The sequence below is a fragment of the Chiloscyllium plagiosum genome, chromosome 11, assembly GCF_004010195.1.
Source record: "Chiloscyllium plagiosum isolate BGI_BamShark_2017 chromosome 11, ASM401019v2, whole genome shotgun sequence".
Lineage (NCBI taxonomy): Eukaryota > Metazoa > Chordata > Chondrichthyes > Orectolobiformes > Hemiscylliidae > Chiloscyllium > Chiloscyllium plagiosum.
The window spans coordinates 30,448,249-30,466,134 of record NC_057720.1 but is presented as its reverse complement, the minus strand read 5'-3'; the positions used below and the strand labels follow the sequence as shown (position 1 = coordinate 30,466,134).

The 17,886-nt window shown below is 40.6% G+C and overlaps 1 protein-coding gene across 1 annotated transcript; it reads right to left on the bottom strand.

Moving 5' to 3' along the window:
* Positions 1–1,198: 1,198 nt before the first annotated feature.
* Positions 1,199–16,696, bottom strand: LOC122554761 (transmembrane protein 61-like). Its single transcript, XM_043700137.1, has 3 exons — positions 16,432–16,696; positions 5,423–5,888; positions 1,199–2,146 (listed from the first exon to the last, which is right to left on the bottom strand). Exons 2-3 carry the CDS (start codon positions 5,764–5,766, stop codon positions 1,834–1,836), a joined length of 657 nt encoding a protein of 218 aa, XP_043556072.1. The 5' UTR covers positions 5,767–5,888; positions 16,432–16,696; the 3' UTR covers positions 1,199–1,833.
* Positions 16,697–17,886: the final 1,190 nt, after the last annotated feature.

Here is a 17,886-nt window from a genome sequence, read left to right as displayed (position 1 = left end):
TTGGAATTAAGAAAAACTCATTTGATTCAATAATGTCCTTTAGGAAAGGAAACTGCCAACTTTAACTTGTCTGGCCTACATGTGACTCCAGACCTCCAGCAATGTGTTGGACTCTTAATTATCCTCTGGGCAATTAGGCATGGAAAATAAGTGTTGGTCCAGCCAGCAACATCCTTGTTCTGTGAATGACTAAATAAAAAAACATCAACATGACACTCTTAATTTCAGAAATTTATTGACTTCAAACTCCACTATCTAACATGGTGGGATTGAAACCCAGGTGCCAGATTTCATTTGGATCTCTGGATTAATATTCTAGTGAAAATACCACTAGAATATTAATCTATTGCCGTCTGGGAAGTATTGGGCAACATGAGATGGTTAATGTATCAGCTGGATAAGCTTGGATATATTGACTGTTCTTTTTCTCAGTCTGAAGCTTTCTTGTGCACTATGGTGTCACACTCTCAATGTTATCGTTGTTTGAGATGAACCAAAATAATAGATTCTCTCATGTCCCCAACCCTTTTCCTTCAAAACTTACCATTGTAACAGGGTAGCAAAAAGGAACCAGTTTTCTGAAGAAAAGATGCTTCATCACTCCTTGAAATTTGAATTTAAATATTTGTATTCTATCAACATGCAACATTAACCATTCCCCAAACAACATGTTGTTCTCTGCATTAGAAGTCACATTAGCTCAAGGGGGCTCCATTCTGGTGAATAATAATCTAAAATAATATTTCAGCCATCTACTGTTAAATCAAAAATAGTAAATATGATCAGAAACTAGATTTATGAGTAGTGAATTTTAAAAAATCATTATTACTGAATTAATTTCAAAGTAAAACAGTGTACCCAGTCAAAACCTTGAAATTGAGGCTGTATCGTAACTGGCAACCACTTTTTCACCACCAAGATGTGGAACAAGAGTTGTAAAATGTCTTGACTTGCTCGACTTGCCTCAGGAAAAAGTGCCCTAATACATACAATTTTCATTCTGTGGAAGCAGGAGAGAGATATAGAGTTGGGCTGTGGGCCTCAGAAGCAGATGATAGACAGGCACAGGGACAGGCAAGTGCCAAGGATGGAAGGTGCATCTTGATTCTCTGGCATTTTGTGCCAGTTATTTTACAAGCCATTAGGTCCCCTAGCTCCCACCCCCCCCACATGCCCTTGACCCCATCCTCCCTGTGGCTCCTCATAGCCTGCATGTTAAGTCATGTCCCTCTTCTGACATCATACCAACTCTGTATCACTCACCAAGTATCCATTATGGGCAGATGTCAGGAGCTATGTAGGTATGACAAAATGCATAAACCTCTAGCATATCTAATAAGCTTATCACTTGTACAAACTTGAGAGTGAGAAAGTTGTCATTCACTATATACAAAGTTTTTAAATATCCTCAAGTGGTTCAAAACTATCCAGCAGAGGGTTTTATTCTTAAATTCTAACCAGCAGCTGCAACCTTTTACTTAAGTCTAAAGAGCATATTATCTCAAAAAAAACAACTTCACATCATTCTATTTAAAGAGGCCATATCCGCATTTACGCATGCTCCAACAATTTGTAACTCCTACCAGGCAGGTTAAGGTCCTGAGAACACTCAAAATGTTTGAACACGACACAAATTTCAAACAATCCTGCTGAATTCAGCATGTGATTCATGTCCCCTCCCTCTTCCCTTTATGTGCAAAAGTTGGATTTGTCAGAAATGATGGGAATTCTGCACCTGGATTCCACCTGCCAGTTTTAAAGGTTCATCAAGATTTCCCAACTCTTGAAACATTGAGCCCTGAATGCTTTGTCCTCAGTTCCAGGCATTCATTGTCAAATCTGCATGCGGAGATTCTCGTAGCTGGGTGGAGGGGTGGTGTAGGTTGCAGATGTTAGAGACCCTGACCCAAGCTCTTCCTGATGCAAAATCTGAGTTGGCACTCTCTGTGACAGTGCACTGTCAGACAGACTACGCCTGCAGGGTGTAAGCCGAACTCTGCCAACATCCGTTAGCATTTCACATGATGGTGGAAGATCTGGATCTCTGGGAGGTAGTGGAATCAGCAGATTGCTAGATGGCACCATCACCACTGGTCTGCAGTTCAGAGCCTCATTATATGAAGGAACTTGAAAGTTATCAGGACTGCTAGAAAAGATAAAAACAATAGTTGTTAAAGATAACAGTTGAGATTTCACCTGAAATACTTTAAAGCAAATTCATATTAAATTGATAAATCTGTAAATGATTCAGCTTACTTCTTTTCACATTGATTAGATTAGATTAGATTAGATTCCCTACAGTGTGGAAACAGATTAGATTCCCTACAGATTCCCAACAAGTCCACACCGACCCTCCGAAGAGCAATCCATTCTCTTACATTCACCCCTGACTAATGCACCTAACACTATGGGCAATTTAGCATGGCCAATTCACCTGACCTGCACATCTTTGGATTGTGGGAGGAAACCAGAGCACCTGGAAGAAACCCACGCAGACACTGGAAGAACGTGAAAACTCCACACAGACAGTTGCCTGAGGGTGGAATTGAACCGGGTCTCTGGCGCTGTGAGGCAGCAATGCTAATGACTGAGCCACTTTGCTGCCCCTCACCTTTTTAGATTAGAATTAGTCTAAACATTATGGCACAGACAGGGAAAACAGGGGCTAACACTTTCAACATCTCAACCTTTTATCTGTGCTGACACCAATTGTTACAGTTAGTCTGAGAATGTAACTTCTTTTTAAAAAGAAATTTTGTGACTTACATATGAAAGAAGTGAAACTATCATGCTCATTCTAACAGATGAGAGACTTAACAAACAATCCAGATATTTTTCAATGTATAATTTCAGTTACTGAACTTTTGCTGTAAATTCTGTCTTACAATTGTGCACTCCACAACCACCTGATGGAGTGGTGCTCTGAAAGGTAGTGCTTCCAAATAAACCTGTTGGACTTTAACCTGGTGTTGTGTGATTTGTAACATTGGCATATTCTGTTACTGTTGAAAATGTGTTGCTGGAAAAGCGCAGCAGGTCAGGCAGCATCCAAGGAGCAGGAGAATCGATGTTTCGGGTATGCGCCCTTCTTCAGGAATCAATGACCTGCTGCGCTTTTCCAGCAACACATTTCCAGCTCTGATCTCCAGCATCTACATTCCTCACTTTCTCCTAGAAGATTTTAACCTACTGCGAATCCTCTTACAAGGATGCCTTCCTTGAAGAAGCTCTCTTCCTCCCTCTACAAGGATTTCAGTGAGTCCCTCTCTCACTGCACAACCCAGGTCATCTCCTCTGCCCAGAAGCTCTTCAGCCACGTTCTCAAACAGACTCGCTACCGCAGTCAAATCTCCTTCCTCAGCTCCTTGGATGCTGCCTGACCTGCTGCGCTTTTCCAGCAACACATTTTCCACTCTGATCTCCAGCATCTGCAGTCCTCACTTTCTCCTATTCTGTTACTGTGTCTATTAATATTACCATGTATATCAATAATGAAGACAAGGAGGAGCCGGTGTTGGACTGGGGTGTACAAAGTCAAAAAGCACACAACACCAGGTTATAGTCCAACAGGTTTATTTTGAAGCACACTAGCTTTTGGAGCGCTGATCCTTCATCAACCACCTGATGAAGGAGCGGCGCTCCAAAAACTAGTGCTTCCAACTAAACTTGTTGGACTATAACCTGGTGTTTTGCGATTTTTAACTTAAGCAATAATGAAGAGGTCATAGATCAGCCATGATCATCAATGAATGGTACAACATGCTAAAGGGGCTAACAACTTTCTTCCCCTTCCTTTATTCCCCTCTTTCTGAGTGTGGGTGTGAATCTGTGTGGATATGTTGGTGTGAATAGTCTGTTAATGTATTGGTGCAGACAGTATGATTATTATGCAGATATGTTGTGCTCAATTTGAGAGTTTGTATGTATGAACAGCAACTGTGTGTGAGTATATGATTTCTGAGGATTTATACAGCTTTGCAGTTAGTGGTTTACAGACTCTACTTTAAAAATTAAATTTCAAATTACTATTTTTGATACAGATTTGACTACATTAAAATTTTGTAATGTCCATGTGAAACTGTTTAAAATGTTTCGGGTTAAAATCTGTGCTAGTCTTTGAAAATCTAGCGAATGCCATTTTCATGATCAAAGCAGACTGGCAATGGTCACTGTAAGATGAAGATGTCCCCCGATCTTGCTGAAAATTGTTGTCCAAATTGAGAAGGTTTTGAAATGCTGGTCATGGCATTAATGAACTCCATCCTCCCTACTCTTGAACCACTATAATTGAACCAACAGATCCACGTCAGATGCCATATCACTTGCCCTTCACTCCTCCCTAGAACATCTTGACACCAAGAACAGCTACGTAAGAATCCTACTCATTGACTACAGTTCAGCCTTCAACACTATTATCCCCTCAAGACTGATTACTAAACTTAGGGATCTTGGACTAAGCCCCATTCTGTGCAACTGGATCTTCAGTTTCCTGGCCCACAGGCTACAATCAATGAAGGTTGGTCGCAATAATTCATCCTCACTAACACTCGACACTGGAGCCACCCAGGAGTGCATACTCAGCCCCCTACTGTACTCACCGTATACCCATGACTGCGTCGCCAAATACCAGACGAATGCCATTTACAAGTTCGCTGATGACATCACTATTGTCGGTCAAGATTGGAAACGGTTACAGAGAGTGGTGAACTCGGCCCGGACAATCACAAAGGCCAACCTCCCATCTATCCAATCCATCTACCAGGACCGCTGTCAAGGAAAGGCCGCCAGCATTCTCAAAGATCCATCTCACCCTGGCAATGTTTTTTCTACAACCTCTACCATCGGGGAGAAGGTACAGAAGCCTGAACACATGCACCAGTGGTTTTGTAACAGTTTCTACCCTGCTATTGTTAGAATACTGAATGAACTCACAAACTCTTAACATTCTCCTGTACCTGTGTTTTTGGTTTTGCTGCTGTTTACCTATTATTACTTATCTATGCTACTTTACTCTGTGACCTGTCTGTTTTGCTCGCAAGACAAAGCTTTTAACTGTGCCTCGGTACATGTGACAATAAATTCAATTCAATTCAATTCAAAAGGTGAGCATTTAATAATTTCTCTTGTCCATCAGTACCATGGGCTGCTCATAGAAAATCGCACTGGTATTTTTAAACTTTTATTTAACCTTTTGGAACAGTTCTCACGCTCTCCTTGAAATTAAACCAAATCTGTCTTTCATTTTCTTAATTACCTGTCATTTTAAGAACTTGAACAATTACACTGTGGAAACATACCAAAGGGAAAATAAAAGTATAATTGGTTATGGGCAACCACAGGGAGGAAAACTGTTTCACATGCTCTTACCAATGCTCCTAATGGAATTATTTCCAGAACTGGGTAAATCTGTTGTTTGTCCTACCTTTGTCTATATTTTGCTCTCCACTCCGTGGTGTTAAAATATACAGTTGTTCTATTCCAATGTCTGTAACCCCTGGACATTTGCCTATTCACCTTTGCAGACCAAAGGAGGCCAAAAGAAAGCATGAATCCTCCAATCAAGCAGAACAAAACACTGATTGATCTTAGTAATGGGTTCAAGGACGTTTGCTGGATAGCTGCCACCACGTCTTCATTGGATGAAGGTTCTGGGCTTTGAGTGGGGTCTGGTTGCTCATCACTCCACCATGCAAAACAAATGGCACCAGACATAAGAAGCATTGCTCCTCCAATTGTGACTCTATTGCGCATGTGGGTGTATGCCATTGATGATACTAACAAAGCTCAAAGTCAAGTTGATGCAGAGGTCCAGCAGGTAGTGCATTAGTATCCTTGAAGATTCTTGATCAGTCTGTCAAAGAATTCATGGCCGGAGGACTTTGCCTTTGCTTCAAAGGGAGAGAGATTAATCAGTGATAAATCCAGACTTGATGAGATTATGACTACTTGATTATATTCCATTCTATGAAATTATTAATAATGACTTTAAAGCATAAAAAATATAGAAATTACGCAAGTCCATTCAAAATCTCATTTAAACTCTTAACCAAATACACTTAATGGTAAGGTCCTGGGGAATGTTGCGAAACAGAGAGACCTTGGAGTGCAAGTTCATAGCTTCTTGAAAGTAGAGTCGCAGGTAGATAGGATAGTGAAGAAAGCGCTTAGTACGCTTTCCTTTATTGGTCAGAGCATTGAGTACAGGAGCTGGGAGATCATGTTGCGGCTGTACAGGACCTTGGTTAGGCCACTTTTGGAATATTGTGTGCAATTCCTCCTATTGGAAGGATAGTGTGAAACTTGAAAGGGTTCAGAAAAGATTTACAAGGATGTTGCCAGGATTGGAGGGTTTATAGGTAGAGGCTGAATAGGCTGGGGCTTTTTTCCCTGGAGCATCGGAGGCTGGGGGGTGACTTTATATAGATTTATAAAATCATGAGGGGCATGGATAGGGTAAATAGACAAAGTCTTTTCCCTGGATAGGGGAATCCAAACTAGATGATATAGGTTGAGGATGAGAGGGAGAAAAATTTAAAAGGGACCTAAGGGGCAACTTTTTCGCGCAGCGGGTGGTGTGTGTGTATGGAATGAGTTGCCAGAGGAAGTGGAGGAGGCTGGTACAATTACAACATTTAAAAGGCATCTAGATGGGTATATGAATAAGAAGGGTTTAGAGTGTTATGGGCCAAGTGTTGGCAAATGGGACTAGATTAGATTAGACTATCTGGTCGGCATGGACAAGTTGGACCGAAGGGTTTGTTTCTGTGCTGTACCTCTCTATGTCTCTATGACTCTATAGTCAAGATGGTATCTCAAAGAAGTGCAGGGAGTTACACCAAGTGCACTGACCAATATTTATTCCTTAATCATTACCACATCATTATTAGTGAAAGGGTGCTGTGTAAAACAATTGCAGCTCCATTTCTCACCTTACAATAGTGACTCTCAGCTGATAAACCATTTTCAGCAGGAATCAAGACACCCAAGCCTATTTAATCTCATGAGAGGTTGGATGTCAGCCACTAGACAGTGCATCAAAACCTTCTGTAATTAAACCAGATTTAGGAAGGGACACAAGGGGGATATCAACTGCTTACAGATGGACATCAATTTTGGTTAATTATTGAGCCAATTACCCAAGTCCACCTGATGCCCGCAGGGATTACATGCGAGTGGCACAACTTTCTCATGTCTCCCAAAGGTTGCCCAGTCAAGCTTGTATGTGAAGGCACAAGTCTACCATTGGTGGAGCTTCAGCCACACTTGAAGGAGTTTCTTCCTTTATGACAAGGACAGTGAATATCCAGAGCAGATTTATAAGGAAGAAAAATAAACTTATGCGATAATGTCTAGATATCCTTCATGAATGTCCAAGCTGCTCTAATCCAAGCACTAGACTGCATTGCGTCCCACTGTGCAAAACAAATGAGGCCAGACATGCACATTGCTTTCAATCCATGACCAATTCTTCTCACATTCATCACGTGGTGTTGTTATTGCTGCAATGAGAGGTGTAACAGACCAGAGCAAAAAGCCAATTATACTTAGACATGAACTTGCTGATTGAACTGGTCCCCATTTTGAATTATGCAGGGGAGATGGTAGAAAAGTGGTAATGTCATTGCACTAGTCATCTAGAACCCCAGACCGAAGTACTGCTGCATTAGTGCAAATTTCACCATAGCAGATGATGGAATTTGAATTCACAGAAGGAGGCCAATCGTGCCTACAATGGCCCATCAACAGGAAGGATGTTCCCAGTGATCAGGGAGTCCAGGACCAGGAAAAACGGTTTAAGGATATGAAGTAGGACATTTAGGATTGAGCTGAGGAGAAATCTCTTTATCTAGAAACTGTGGAATTCTCTGCCACAGAAAGCAGTTGAGGCCAAAACATTGAATGGTTTCAAGAGGAAAGTAGATATAGTTCTTAAGGCTAAAGAGTTCATAGGTGAATGGAGAAACAGGGTACTGAGTTGGATGATCAGCCATGATTATATTATATAGTGCAACAGCGGAATAGCATACTTGGTTCCAATTTTCTAGGTTTAACTAAATTTTATAAGTACACTAGATGAGTTCGACCAGTGTGTCTCATTCACCAGTTTTATTAGGTTTTCTTTCTGCGAGGGCCTTACTGGCAGATTTTTCCTGGTCTGCATGACTACCCTTAATTCTTTCCACCCTCTTCATTGAATATTTTTGAGCCCAAGAGCTTTCCCCAGTAACAGCCAGGCATCTGGAAAGGGGGGCTGCTAATTTCTCAAGATTTTCACGGTTGATCATACAATCCTCCTCCAATACCTCTCCTCCATTAACAAGTTTGTAGAGGATCTTGCCATGTTCATCATCAACACACATTCAATGAAGAAAAGTTCACCAAATGAATCTTGGAGTGTCAATGGGGCGATGGGAGTAGGGTTCAGGTCAGAGTGGTGGCTGAAATGTGACTTGGATGGTAGCATGTGTTAACAAACTGGCCCCCATTTACCCTCTACTCAGCTGCCTTTGCTTGTCACACAAAGTATTAGGGCGTCCTATAAAATGGTAAATTAAATCATGAACAATGGGGAACTTTGTGGTAAAATAATACACAAAAGTGAAAGTACATTTGTAAAAAGGAAAGAAAGGTCTAAGAACATAATTGGAATTGGATGAAGTAAATTGAAAGAAAAATGAAGGAAAATAAAGTTGGAAGAAACATTAAGTGAATGTTTTCAATACAATATCCCCACAAAAGCAAGAAAACAGTTGAAGAAAATTCCTTGGCCTCACCCAAAGTCATCAAGGTATATGGTGCTGGCTTGTTATTGATATAAATATGTGCTCATATTGTTATGTTAAATATGCGACGGTTTCCTTTTGTGTATTATACAACACTAAAAGGAAATTGAACATGAAAGCTGGTGTTACAGACAATCTAACTTTTGCCCTTGATTCTTTCAGGTGAACAGTTTTGGTCAAAGTATCTGGAAGAAAATCCATGATAAGGAAATAAATTTGGAATAAGCATCTCCCAACTCATGATACATTTACTGGGAAACATTGCAACACAAAACAAAATGTGCTCTTCAAGTAAGTTAGCAAGTTTGAGTTTCAGAGGTGTACTCGGTAATATGTTATGGATTTACAGGATACAAGTCTTAAACAACAATGTCCTTTTTGTGATATTCTTTAATAAATCGTTGTGTGCTGTCAGAAGCTCTGGTGGGAGATCAACTATTTCTTTACAGGTAAGGAAGAAGGGAGGAAACATTTGGTGCCCAGTTGCCCTAAACTGCACATTTCAATGGATGGTTATAAAAAGAAGTGAGGAAAAAGATTAAAGCAGGTTCAAAGCAAATGCTCTTAATCACAGTGTTTTAGGTGTGAATAATTTCCAGGGAAAGAAAAGGGGAAATAAAAACTTGCAGACGTCATTAAAATACAATCAGCTTGAGATTTGTAGCAGCATCAAACTCTATCCCCATTAGCAAGTGAACCAGTGAATGCATTTCTTCATTTCATTCAAGAATATTTCAGGAATATTTCACTGTCTTCAGGATAACAATGAGAATATGGTTACAGAGGGCATCAAAAACTATTCTATTACTCTTAAAGCTTTTAACAATCATAACAGTTAGATTAATTTTATGTGTTCATTAATTCAAAGGCACACGTTAGAATAATTTTATGTGTTCATTAACTCAAAAGAGCACCATGGAATACAACATTAAATTAATCTTGCTAAATATGTGATCCCATACACCTTAATAATACATGGAATGCTATATTTGAAGTTTCCAATTTAAACTTTGAATTTTTTTCAGGATTTATGAGATAATCTACCTAATGAATTATATTAAAGATGGACAAGACCTAACTATAATGTTAATGTGCTACAACCCTGATTTAAAGCATTTCACTAAATAGAAATTTTCAGCAGTAGGCAGATGTACCTCAAATAAATATTATTGTATGTATTTGCCAAATGGTCTCCTATCATAATTAATACTTCTCCTACATAGAACATACTAGTTGCTGCCACTTCAACAATGCCATATTCTAGATGTAACTTCTCCTCTCATCCCATGATTTTATGAAAAGTGATTTTTAAATCAATAGAGTCATAGAGTCATAGAAATGTACAGCACGTAAACAGATCCTTCAGTCCAACCCGTCCATGCCAACCAGATATCCCAACCCAATCTAGTCCCACCTGCCAGCACCCAGCCATATCACTCCAAACCCTTCCTATTCATATACCCATCCAGATATCTTTTAAATATTGCAATTGTACTAGCCTCCACCACTTCCTCTGGCAGCTCATTCCATACACGTACCACCCTCTGCGTGAAACATTTGCCTCTTAGGTCTCTTTTATATCTTTCCCCTCTCACCCTAAACCTATGCCCTCCAGTTCTGGACTCCCCCACCTGAGGGAAAAGACTTTGTCTATTTACCCTATCCATGTCCCTATTTTATAAACCTCTATAAGGACACCCCTCAGACTCTGACGCTCCAGGGTAAACAGCCCCAGCCTGTTCAGCCTCTCCCTTTGGCTCAAATCCTCCAACCCTGGCAACATCCTTGTAAATCTTTTCTGAACCTTTTCAGGTTTCACAACATCTTTCCGATAGGAAGGAGACCAGAATTGCACGCAATTTTCCAACAGTGGCCTAACCAATGTCCTGTACAGCTGCAATATGATCTCCCAACTCCTGTATTCAATACCCTGACTAATAAAGGAAATCATATCAAATGCCTTCTTCACTATCCTATCTACCTGCGACTCCATTTTCAAGGAGCTATGAACCTGCAGTCCAAGGTCTCTTTGTTCAGCAACACTCCCTAGGACCTTACCATTAAGTGTATAAGTCCTGTTAAGATTTGCTTTCCCAAAATGCAGCACCTCACATTTATATAAATTAAACTCCATCTGTCACTCTTCAGCCCATTGGCCCATCTGATCAAGATCCCGTTACAATCTGAGGTAATTTTCTTCGCTGTCCACTACACATCAAATTTTGGTATTATCAGCAAACGTACTAACTATACCTCTTATGCTCACATCCAAATCATTATATAAATGATGAAAAGTAGTGGACCCAGCACCGATCCTTGTGGCACTCCACTGGTCACAGGCCTCCAGTCTGAAAAACAACCACCCAACACTACCCTCTGTCTTCTACCTTTGAGCCAGTTCTGTAACCAAATATTTCAAAACTATTATTTCTGTGCTAGGTCTTAAATTCAGTTGAGAGGTATTATCTTTACCATTTGCGGAAATTAATTTTGGGTGCTATTTTTGTTATGATATTGACTTGACAATGCAATGATTGATACTGTACAGGAAATGAGCTTGTCAAACCTTTGTTAAGGTCAATAATTTCTTATGACCACAGAGCCAATTCAAAATGGTGATAATATTAATTTGGTACAAATTGACATTCTAGCGATGAGATAGATATCTCAATATCATAAATCTGCTATCTATTCTTTTACAAGATTACCAGGCATCATATGAATGCACTAAAAGCTGAGCAGGTTACGAGAGATTTGACTGATACATAGATCAGCAGATGGTAATTAGCACTTGTGAAAAACAACTCCATTATCTTTAAAGATCACCTTATGCTTCAACTTACAATGAAAGGAAATGAATAATGACAACATTAAGTACTGTATATTCTTTTTTTCACAAAGACATGATGACTTAATTTAGGTAGACCATGCAGCTTTGGAAATTCCATCAGCAACACAAATTGAAACATCAAACATAGAACTTAGAACATAGAACATAGAATGTTACAACGCAATACAGGCCCTTCGGCCCTCAATGTTGCACCAGCCTGTGTAATTAATCTGATGCCCATCTAACCTACACCATTCCATTATTATCCACATGTATGCCCAATGCCCATTTAAATGCCCTTAATATCGGCGAGTCTACTACTGTTGCAGGCAGGCCGTTCCATGCCCCTACTATTCTCTGAGCAAAGAACTACCCCTGATATCTGTCCAAAATCTATCACCCTTCAATTTAAAAATATGCCCCCTTGTGTTAGTCTTCACCATCCGAGGAAAAAGGCTCTCAGTGTCTACCCTATCTAACCTTCTGATTATCTTATACGTCTCAATTAAGTCACCTCTCAACCTGCTTCTCTCCAACGAAAACAGCCTCAGTTCCCCCAGCCTTTCCTCATGAGACCTTCCTTCCATACCAAACAACATTCTAATAAATCTCCTCTGACCCCTTTCCAATGCTTCCACATCCTTCCTATAATGCGGTGACCAGAACTGCATCAATACTCCAAGTGCAGCCTTACCAGTGTCTTGTACAGCTGAAGCATGACCTCGTGGCTCTGAAACTCAATCCTCCTACGAATAAATGCCAACACTATATGCTTTCTTAACAACCCTATCAACCTGGGTGGCAACTTTCAGGGATTTATGCGCCTGGACACCAAGATTTCTCTGTTCATCTACACTGCCAAGAATTTTACCATTAGCCCAGTACTCTGCATTCCTGTTACTTCTTCCGAAGTGAACTACCTCACACTTTTCCACATTAAACTCCATTTGCCACTTCTCAGCCCAGCTCTGTTATCCACAATATCCTTCAGTACTATCCACAACTCTGCCTATCTTAGTGCCATCCGCAAATTTACTAATCCATTCTTCTATGGCCAACTCCAGATCATTTATAAAAATGACAAACAGCAGTGGCCCCAAAAAGATCCTTGCAGCACACCACTGGTAACTGAGCTCCAGGATGAACATTTCCCATCAACTACCACCCTCTGTCTTCTTTCAGTTAGCCAATTTCTGATCTAAACCGCTAAATCACCTTCAATCCCGAAACTCCGTATTTTGTGCAATAGCCTACTATGTGGAACATTATCAAACGCCTTACTGAAGTCCATATACACTACAACAACTGTTTTACCTTCATCCATCTGTTTTGTCACCTTCTCAAAGAACTCAGTAAGATTAGTGAGGCACAACATACCATTCACAAAATCATGTTGACTATCCCTAATCAAATTATTCCTTTCCAGATCTTCATTAATCCTATTGGGTTGGGATATCTGGTCAGCATGGATGAGTTGGACCAAAGGGTCTGTTGCCATGCTGTACATCTCTATGACTCTATGACTCTATGACCTTACCACAACTGAAGTGAGGCTCACTGGCCTATAATTACCAGGGTTGTCCCAACTCCCCTTCTTAAACAAGTGAATAACATTTCCTATCCTCCAGTCTTCTGGCACTACTACTGTTGACAATGATAACATAAAGATCGAAGCCAAAGGCTCTGCAACCTCCTCTCTGGCTTCCCAGAGAATCCAAGGATAAATCTCATCTAGCCCAGGGTTCTTATCTATTTTCAGATCTTCCAAATTTGCTAAAACCTCCTCTTTGTCCACCTCAATCCCATCTAATCTTGTAGCCTGTACCTCTGTATTTTCACTAACATTGCCCTTTTCCAATGTGAATACTGACAAAAAGTATTCATTAAGTGCTTCCCCTGTGTCCTCAGATTCCACACACAACTTTCCACTAGTGTCTCTGATTGGCCCTAATCTTACTCTAGGCAAAAGTGGTTACTGCAGATGCAGGATATTAGGGTCAAGATTATAGTGGCGCTGGAAAAGCACAGCAGGTCAGGCAGCATCCGAGGAGCAGGAAAATCGACATTTTGGGCAAAAGCCCTCCATCAGGAATGAGGCTGGGAGCCTCAGGGGTGGAGAGATAAATGGGAGGGGGGTGGTGCTGGGGAGAAGGTAGCTGAGAGTGCAATAGGTTGATGGAGGTGGGGGTAAAGGTTGGAGATGATGGTGGAGCGGATAGATGGGAAGGATGATTGATAGGTGGGACAGGTCATGAGGACGGTGCTGAACTGGAAGGTTGGATACGTCCCCACCCCTATCCGCTTTCCGCAAAGACCATTCCCCCATCTTCCTTCCCACTTATCTGCTCCACCCTCCTCTCTGGACTATCACTTTTACCCCCACTTCCATCCACTTATTGCACTCTCAGCTACCTTCTCCCCACCCCCACCTCCCTCCCATTTATCTCTTCACCCCAAGGCTCCCAGCCACCTTCTTGACGAAGGGCTTTTGCCCGAAACATTGATTTTCCTGCTCCTCAGATGCTGCCTGACCTACTGTGCTTTTCCAGCACCACTCTAATCTTGACCCTAATCTTACTCTAGTCATTCTTTTATTCGTGATATTCCTGTAGAAGGCCTGAGGGTTTTCTTTGATCCTATCCGCCAACAACTTCTCATGTCCCCTCCTGGCTCTTCTTAGCCCTCTCTTTAGATTGTTTCTGGCTAACTTATAACTCTCAATCCCCCTAACTGAGACTGCTAGATTCATCCTCACAAAAGCCTTTTTCTTTCTCTTGACATGAGCTTCAACTTCTTTAGTAAACCATGGCTCCCTCTCTCGACAACTACCTCCCTGCCTGATAGGTATCTGGTGTTTCACATTTTGACATTTCCTTTGTCACAATATATTCCTCTTTTCGGTTTCTGACTACATTAAATTGATGGGCTTTAAAAGACAAGTTTCCCATCAAGTTTGCCACACATAGGATACCATATTATTATTGTCTTCTTACAACTAACCCCATCCCGAGGAGAGAAAAAAAACTGGAAAATTCCTCTCTGATTTCTGCAAGCAATCAAAACCAGTCCAGAAAATCATATGGACAATGTGTTCATTCATTATTACCACTTTTACTATCTATATAATGTAATTTCTTGTCCAGGCAAGAACTAGCCCAGCTCTTCTGTGAAGGATTATATCTTATTTATTTTATATCTTATAGCCTCCATCTATTAAATGGTTGAAAGGACAAACTGTGTACCTGTTTTCAGATGACAAGTAATGTTGTTTTGATCCAACTGCTAGGCTATGAGAAAGCAGTCCACCTTGCTTTCTTTCCTTCACTTTTTCTTCCCTCCGTCTCAAAAAGTGTCTCATTTTCATAAGGTGTCCAGCTATATCATAGTAATTTGAGGCTTGGGCAAAATTCAGCCTGCTTTTATTCTCTGCTCATAATTTTGATATTGACGCTTGTAGCAGAAAGCCACATTTTATTTGAATCATATGCAATTTACACATCCAATCCTATTCCAGATTGGATTCCCTACAGTATGGAAACAGGCCCTTTGGCCCAACAAGTCCATACCAACCCTCCGAAGAGTAACCCACCCAGACCCATTCCCCTAGCCTATATTTACGCCTGATTAATGCACCTATTACTATGGGCAATTTAGCTTGGCCAATTTACCTGGCCTGCACATCGTTGGATAGTGGGAGGAAAACAGTGCACCCAGAGGAAACCTACACAGACATGGGGACAATGTGCAAACTCCACACAGACAGTCACCCAAGACAGGAATCGAACCCAGGTCCCTGGTGCTGTGAGGGCAGCAGTGCTAACCACTGAGCCTCTGCGCTATCCTGGGAAAGGCAATCCTATGCGTCTTTTATTTTCAATTCTGTGTGTTATTCTGGATAAAAGCAAATTACTGCGGATGCTGGAATCTGAAACCAAAGGAGAAAATGCTGGAAAATTTCAGCAGGTCTGGCAGCATCTGTAAGGAGAGAATAGAGCTGACGTTTCGAGTCTAACTGACCCTTTGTCAAAGCTTTTTTTAGTCAAAAAAAGCTTTGACAAAGGGTCAGTTAGACTCGAAACATCAGCTCTTTTCTCTCCTTACAGATGCTGCCAGACCTGCTGAAATTTTCCAGCATTTTCTCTTTTGGGGGTCTGTGTTTTATTCTGTTCACTTAAAAATAAAATAAATTGTATCATTGAATTAGTATGTTCAGTTTGTCAGATTTTGAAATACCTCTGTTTTTATAGTCTCTAATTCTAAATCCGTGTCCATTTATTTGTTGATTTCTTTCTACTTGTCAGTCCCTTCCCAAGGATTTAAAAGATGACGGCTATGAATAATCTGGACACAAATCCCTTCTTTGATGGCCAGTTATTCACAGAATACAGCATTACGTACTCTGTCTCCTAAGTATCAAACTGATGGCCCTTTTTACGTGTGCTCAAAACACTTATCAATCAAGCCCCTCCACTTATTTATCCTTAGCCATAACAGTTCAGTTGACATAACATTAGAAAGCACATCATGCGGTGCTATGCTGCTTCACAGTGGATTGATGTGAGACTGTAGAAGTCGTACAATATGCACCCCCTCCCCCACCACTGGCACATTACTGCTCCATTCCCAGTACATTCTTGACATCAGACATTTTCCCTGGAAAGACAGTTGAACAAGCACTGTGTCCTCAACCAGTCACTTACTTATCCCATTCACTTACTTATCCATGTCCCATTCTGGGGCATAAGGTTATAAAATATAAATTTGCTAATTAAATACTAGAGGACTCCTTTTTTGACTTAGTTTAAAGGAACTACTCACCAACTATTGAAAACTAGTGGGTTCCAGGAGGACGCAATTGTCTTGTACTGTTTCCACAGTTCAAGTGGTGACAGCAGCAAGTGGAGAGCTCCTATGTATGTCCCAAGAACAGCTCTAACCTGTTCTGATCTAGCATTCAGCTTAAGTCTGTACCTGACAGTCGCCTCAGCTTGACTGGTATACGGTGATAACTGAACAAGCTGGATTACTCAGTGTTTATCAATACACTAACAGATAAATGCAACCATAATAATTTACAAAACTGATTCACAGTCTCTCACTCAAACTTCTAAAAGCGACTTTTATTTCCTCTCAGATGAGCAGGTTATGTAGTTAAGGATATCTTTCAACATTACTAGATATTATTGGGTCACAGGAAGTCCCAACAGCTGCAATAAAGGGACTATGATGAAAATGTAAACAAGCCAATCGGTGAAAACAAAACACTCCAGCGTTGCTGCAATTGAAACTGTAATTGAAAATTTTCTTGCAGATTAAATGCAAAAATTAAACTACAGAAACTGGTGTTCAGCTTCATGTAGTGATGTACAGCCTTCATGAAAATGTTGAAAATCTTTTATTTGGAGATACACTGTAAAACTATATAATTTAATTTAAATATATCTGGATGGCAGATTTAAAATGAAATGAATGCATAAAGTTCTAGGCAATTTTGGTTCTCCTGGTAACAAATTGGTTGGTTAAACATTTTAAAGACATTAGAAAATTCAGTGGTGCCATGTTGTTTTACCTCTGTCAAACATATCTATGATGGATGGCGTGGCACCATCTGTCATTTTGGCAAACACAGAAACAGAAGCATGTAACTGAAATGCTGCTACGTGGGATAGCTATTTTACAGCATAGATGTGCGTTTAACTGGAGGACTTTACTAAATTGAAGTTTGAGATGTCTGCCTGTAGTGTGTGCCTTAATGTAAAGATCTTTTGACCGTAGCATACTAGGAGAGGCATTTGTACGATTGCATTTCAATCCAAACATCCCTCTTTTGATATACAAAAGACATGCATTATCATGTACATTTTTAGTTACTCAAGTTACCAACTACGTGGTCGAAAAGTGTAGTACTGGAAAAGCACAGTAGGTCAGGCAGCATCTGAGGTGCAGGAGAATCAATGTTTGGGGCATAAGCCCTTCATCAGGAATGATGACATTCCTGATGAAGGGCTTATGCCTGAAACATCAATTCTCCTGCTCCTGTGATACTGCTTGACCTGCTGTGTTTTTCCAACGTCACACTTTTCGACTCTGACCTCCAGCATCTGCAGACCTCACTTTCTCCTTAAAAACTATATGCACTATTGTTCTCATGCCTTTGTAATTCATTACTTCCATAGGTCTCTGTGAATGCATTGCACACAATGGATAGACTCTTATAGGAATCTGAGTGTGGGCTATGGTGTGATTTGTGGCAGAATTGGATGAGAAGCCAAC

Coding starts and splice junctions, on each gene's coding strand:
- LOC122554761 (XM_043700137.1), bottom strand. CDS start 5,766: ATGGCATACACCCACATGCGCAATAGAGTCACAATTGGAGGAGCAATG. Junction 2,147..5,422: donor AGAGCAAAATATAGACAAAG/GTAGGACAAACA, acceptor TATCTTTTCTAG/CAGTCCTGATAACTTTCAAG.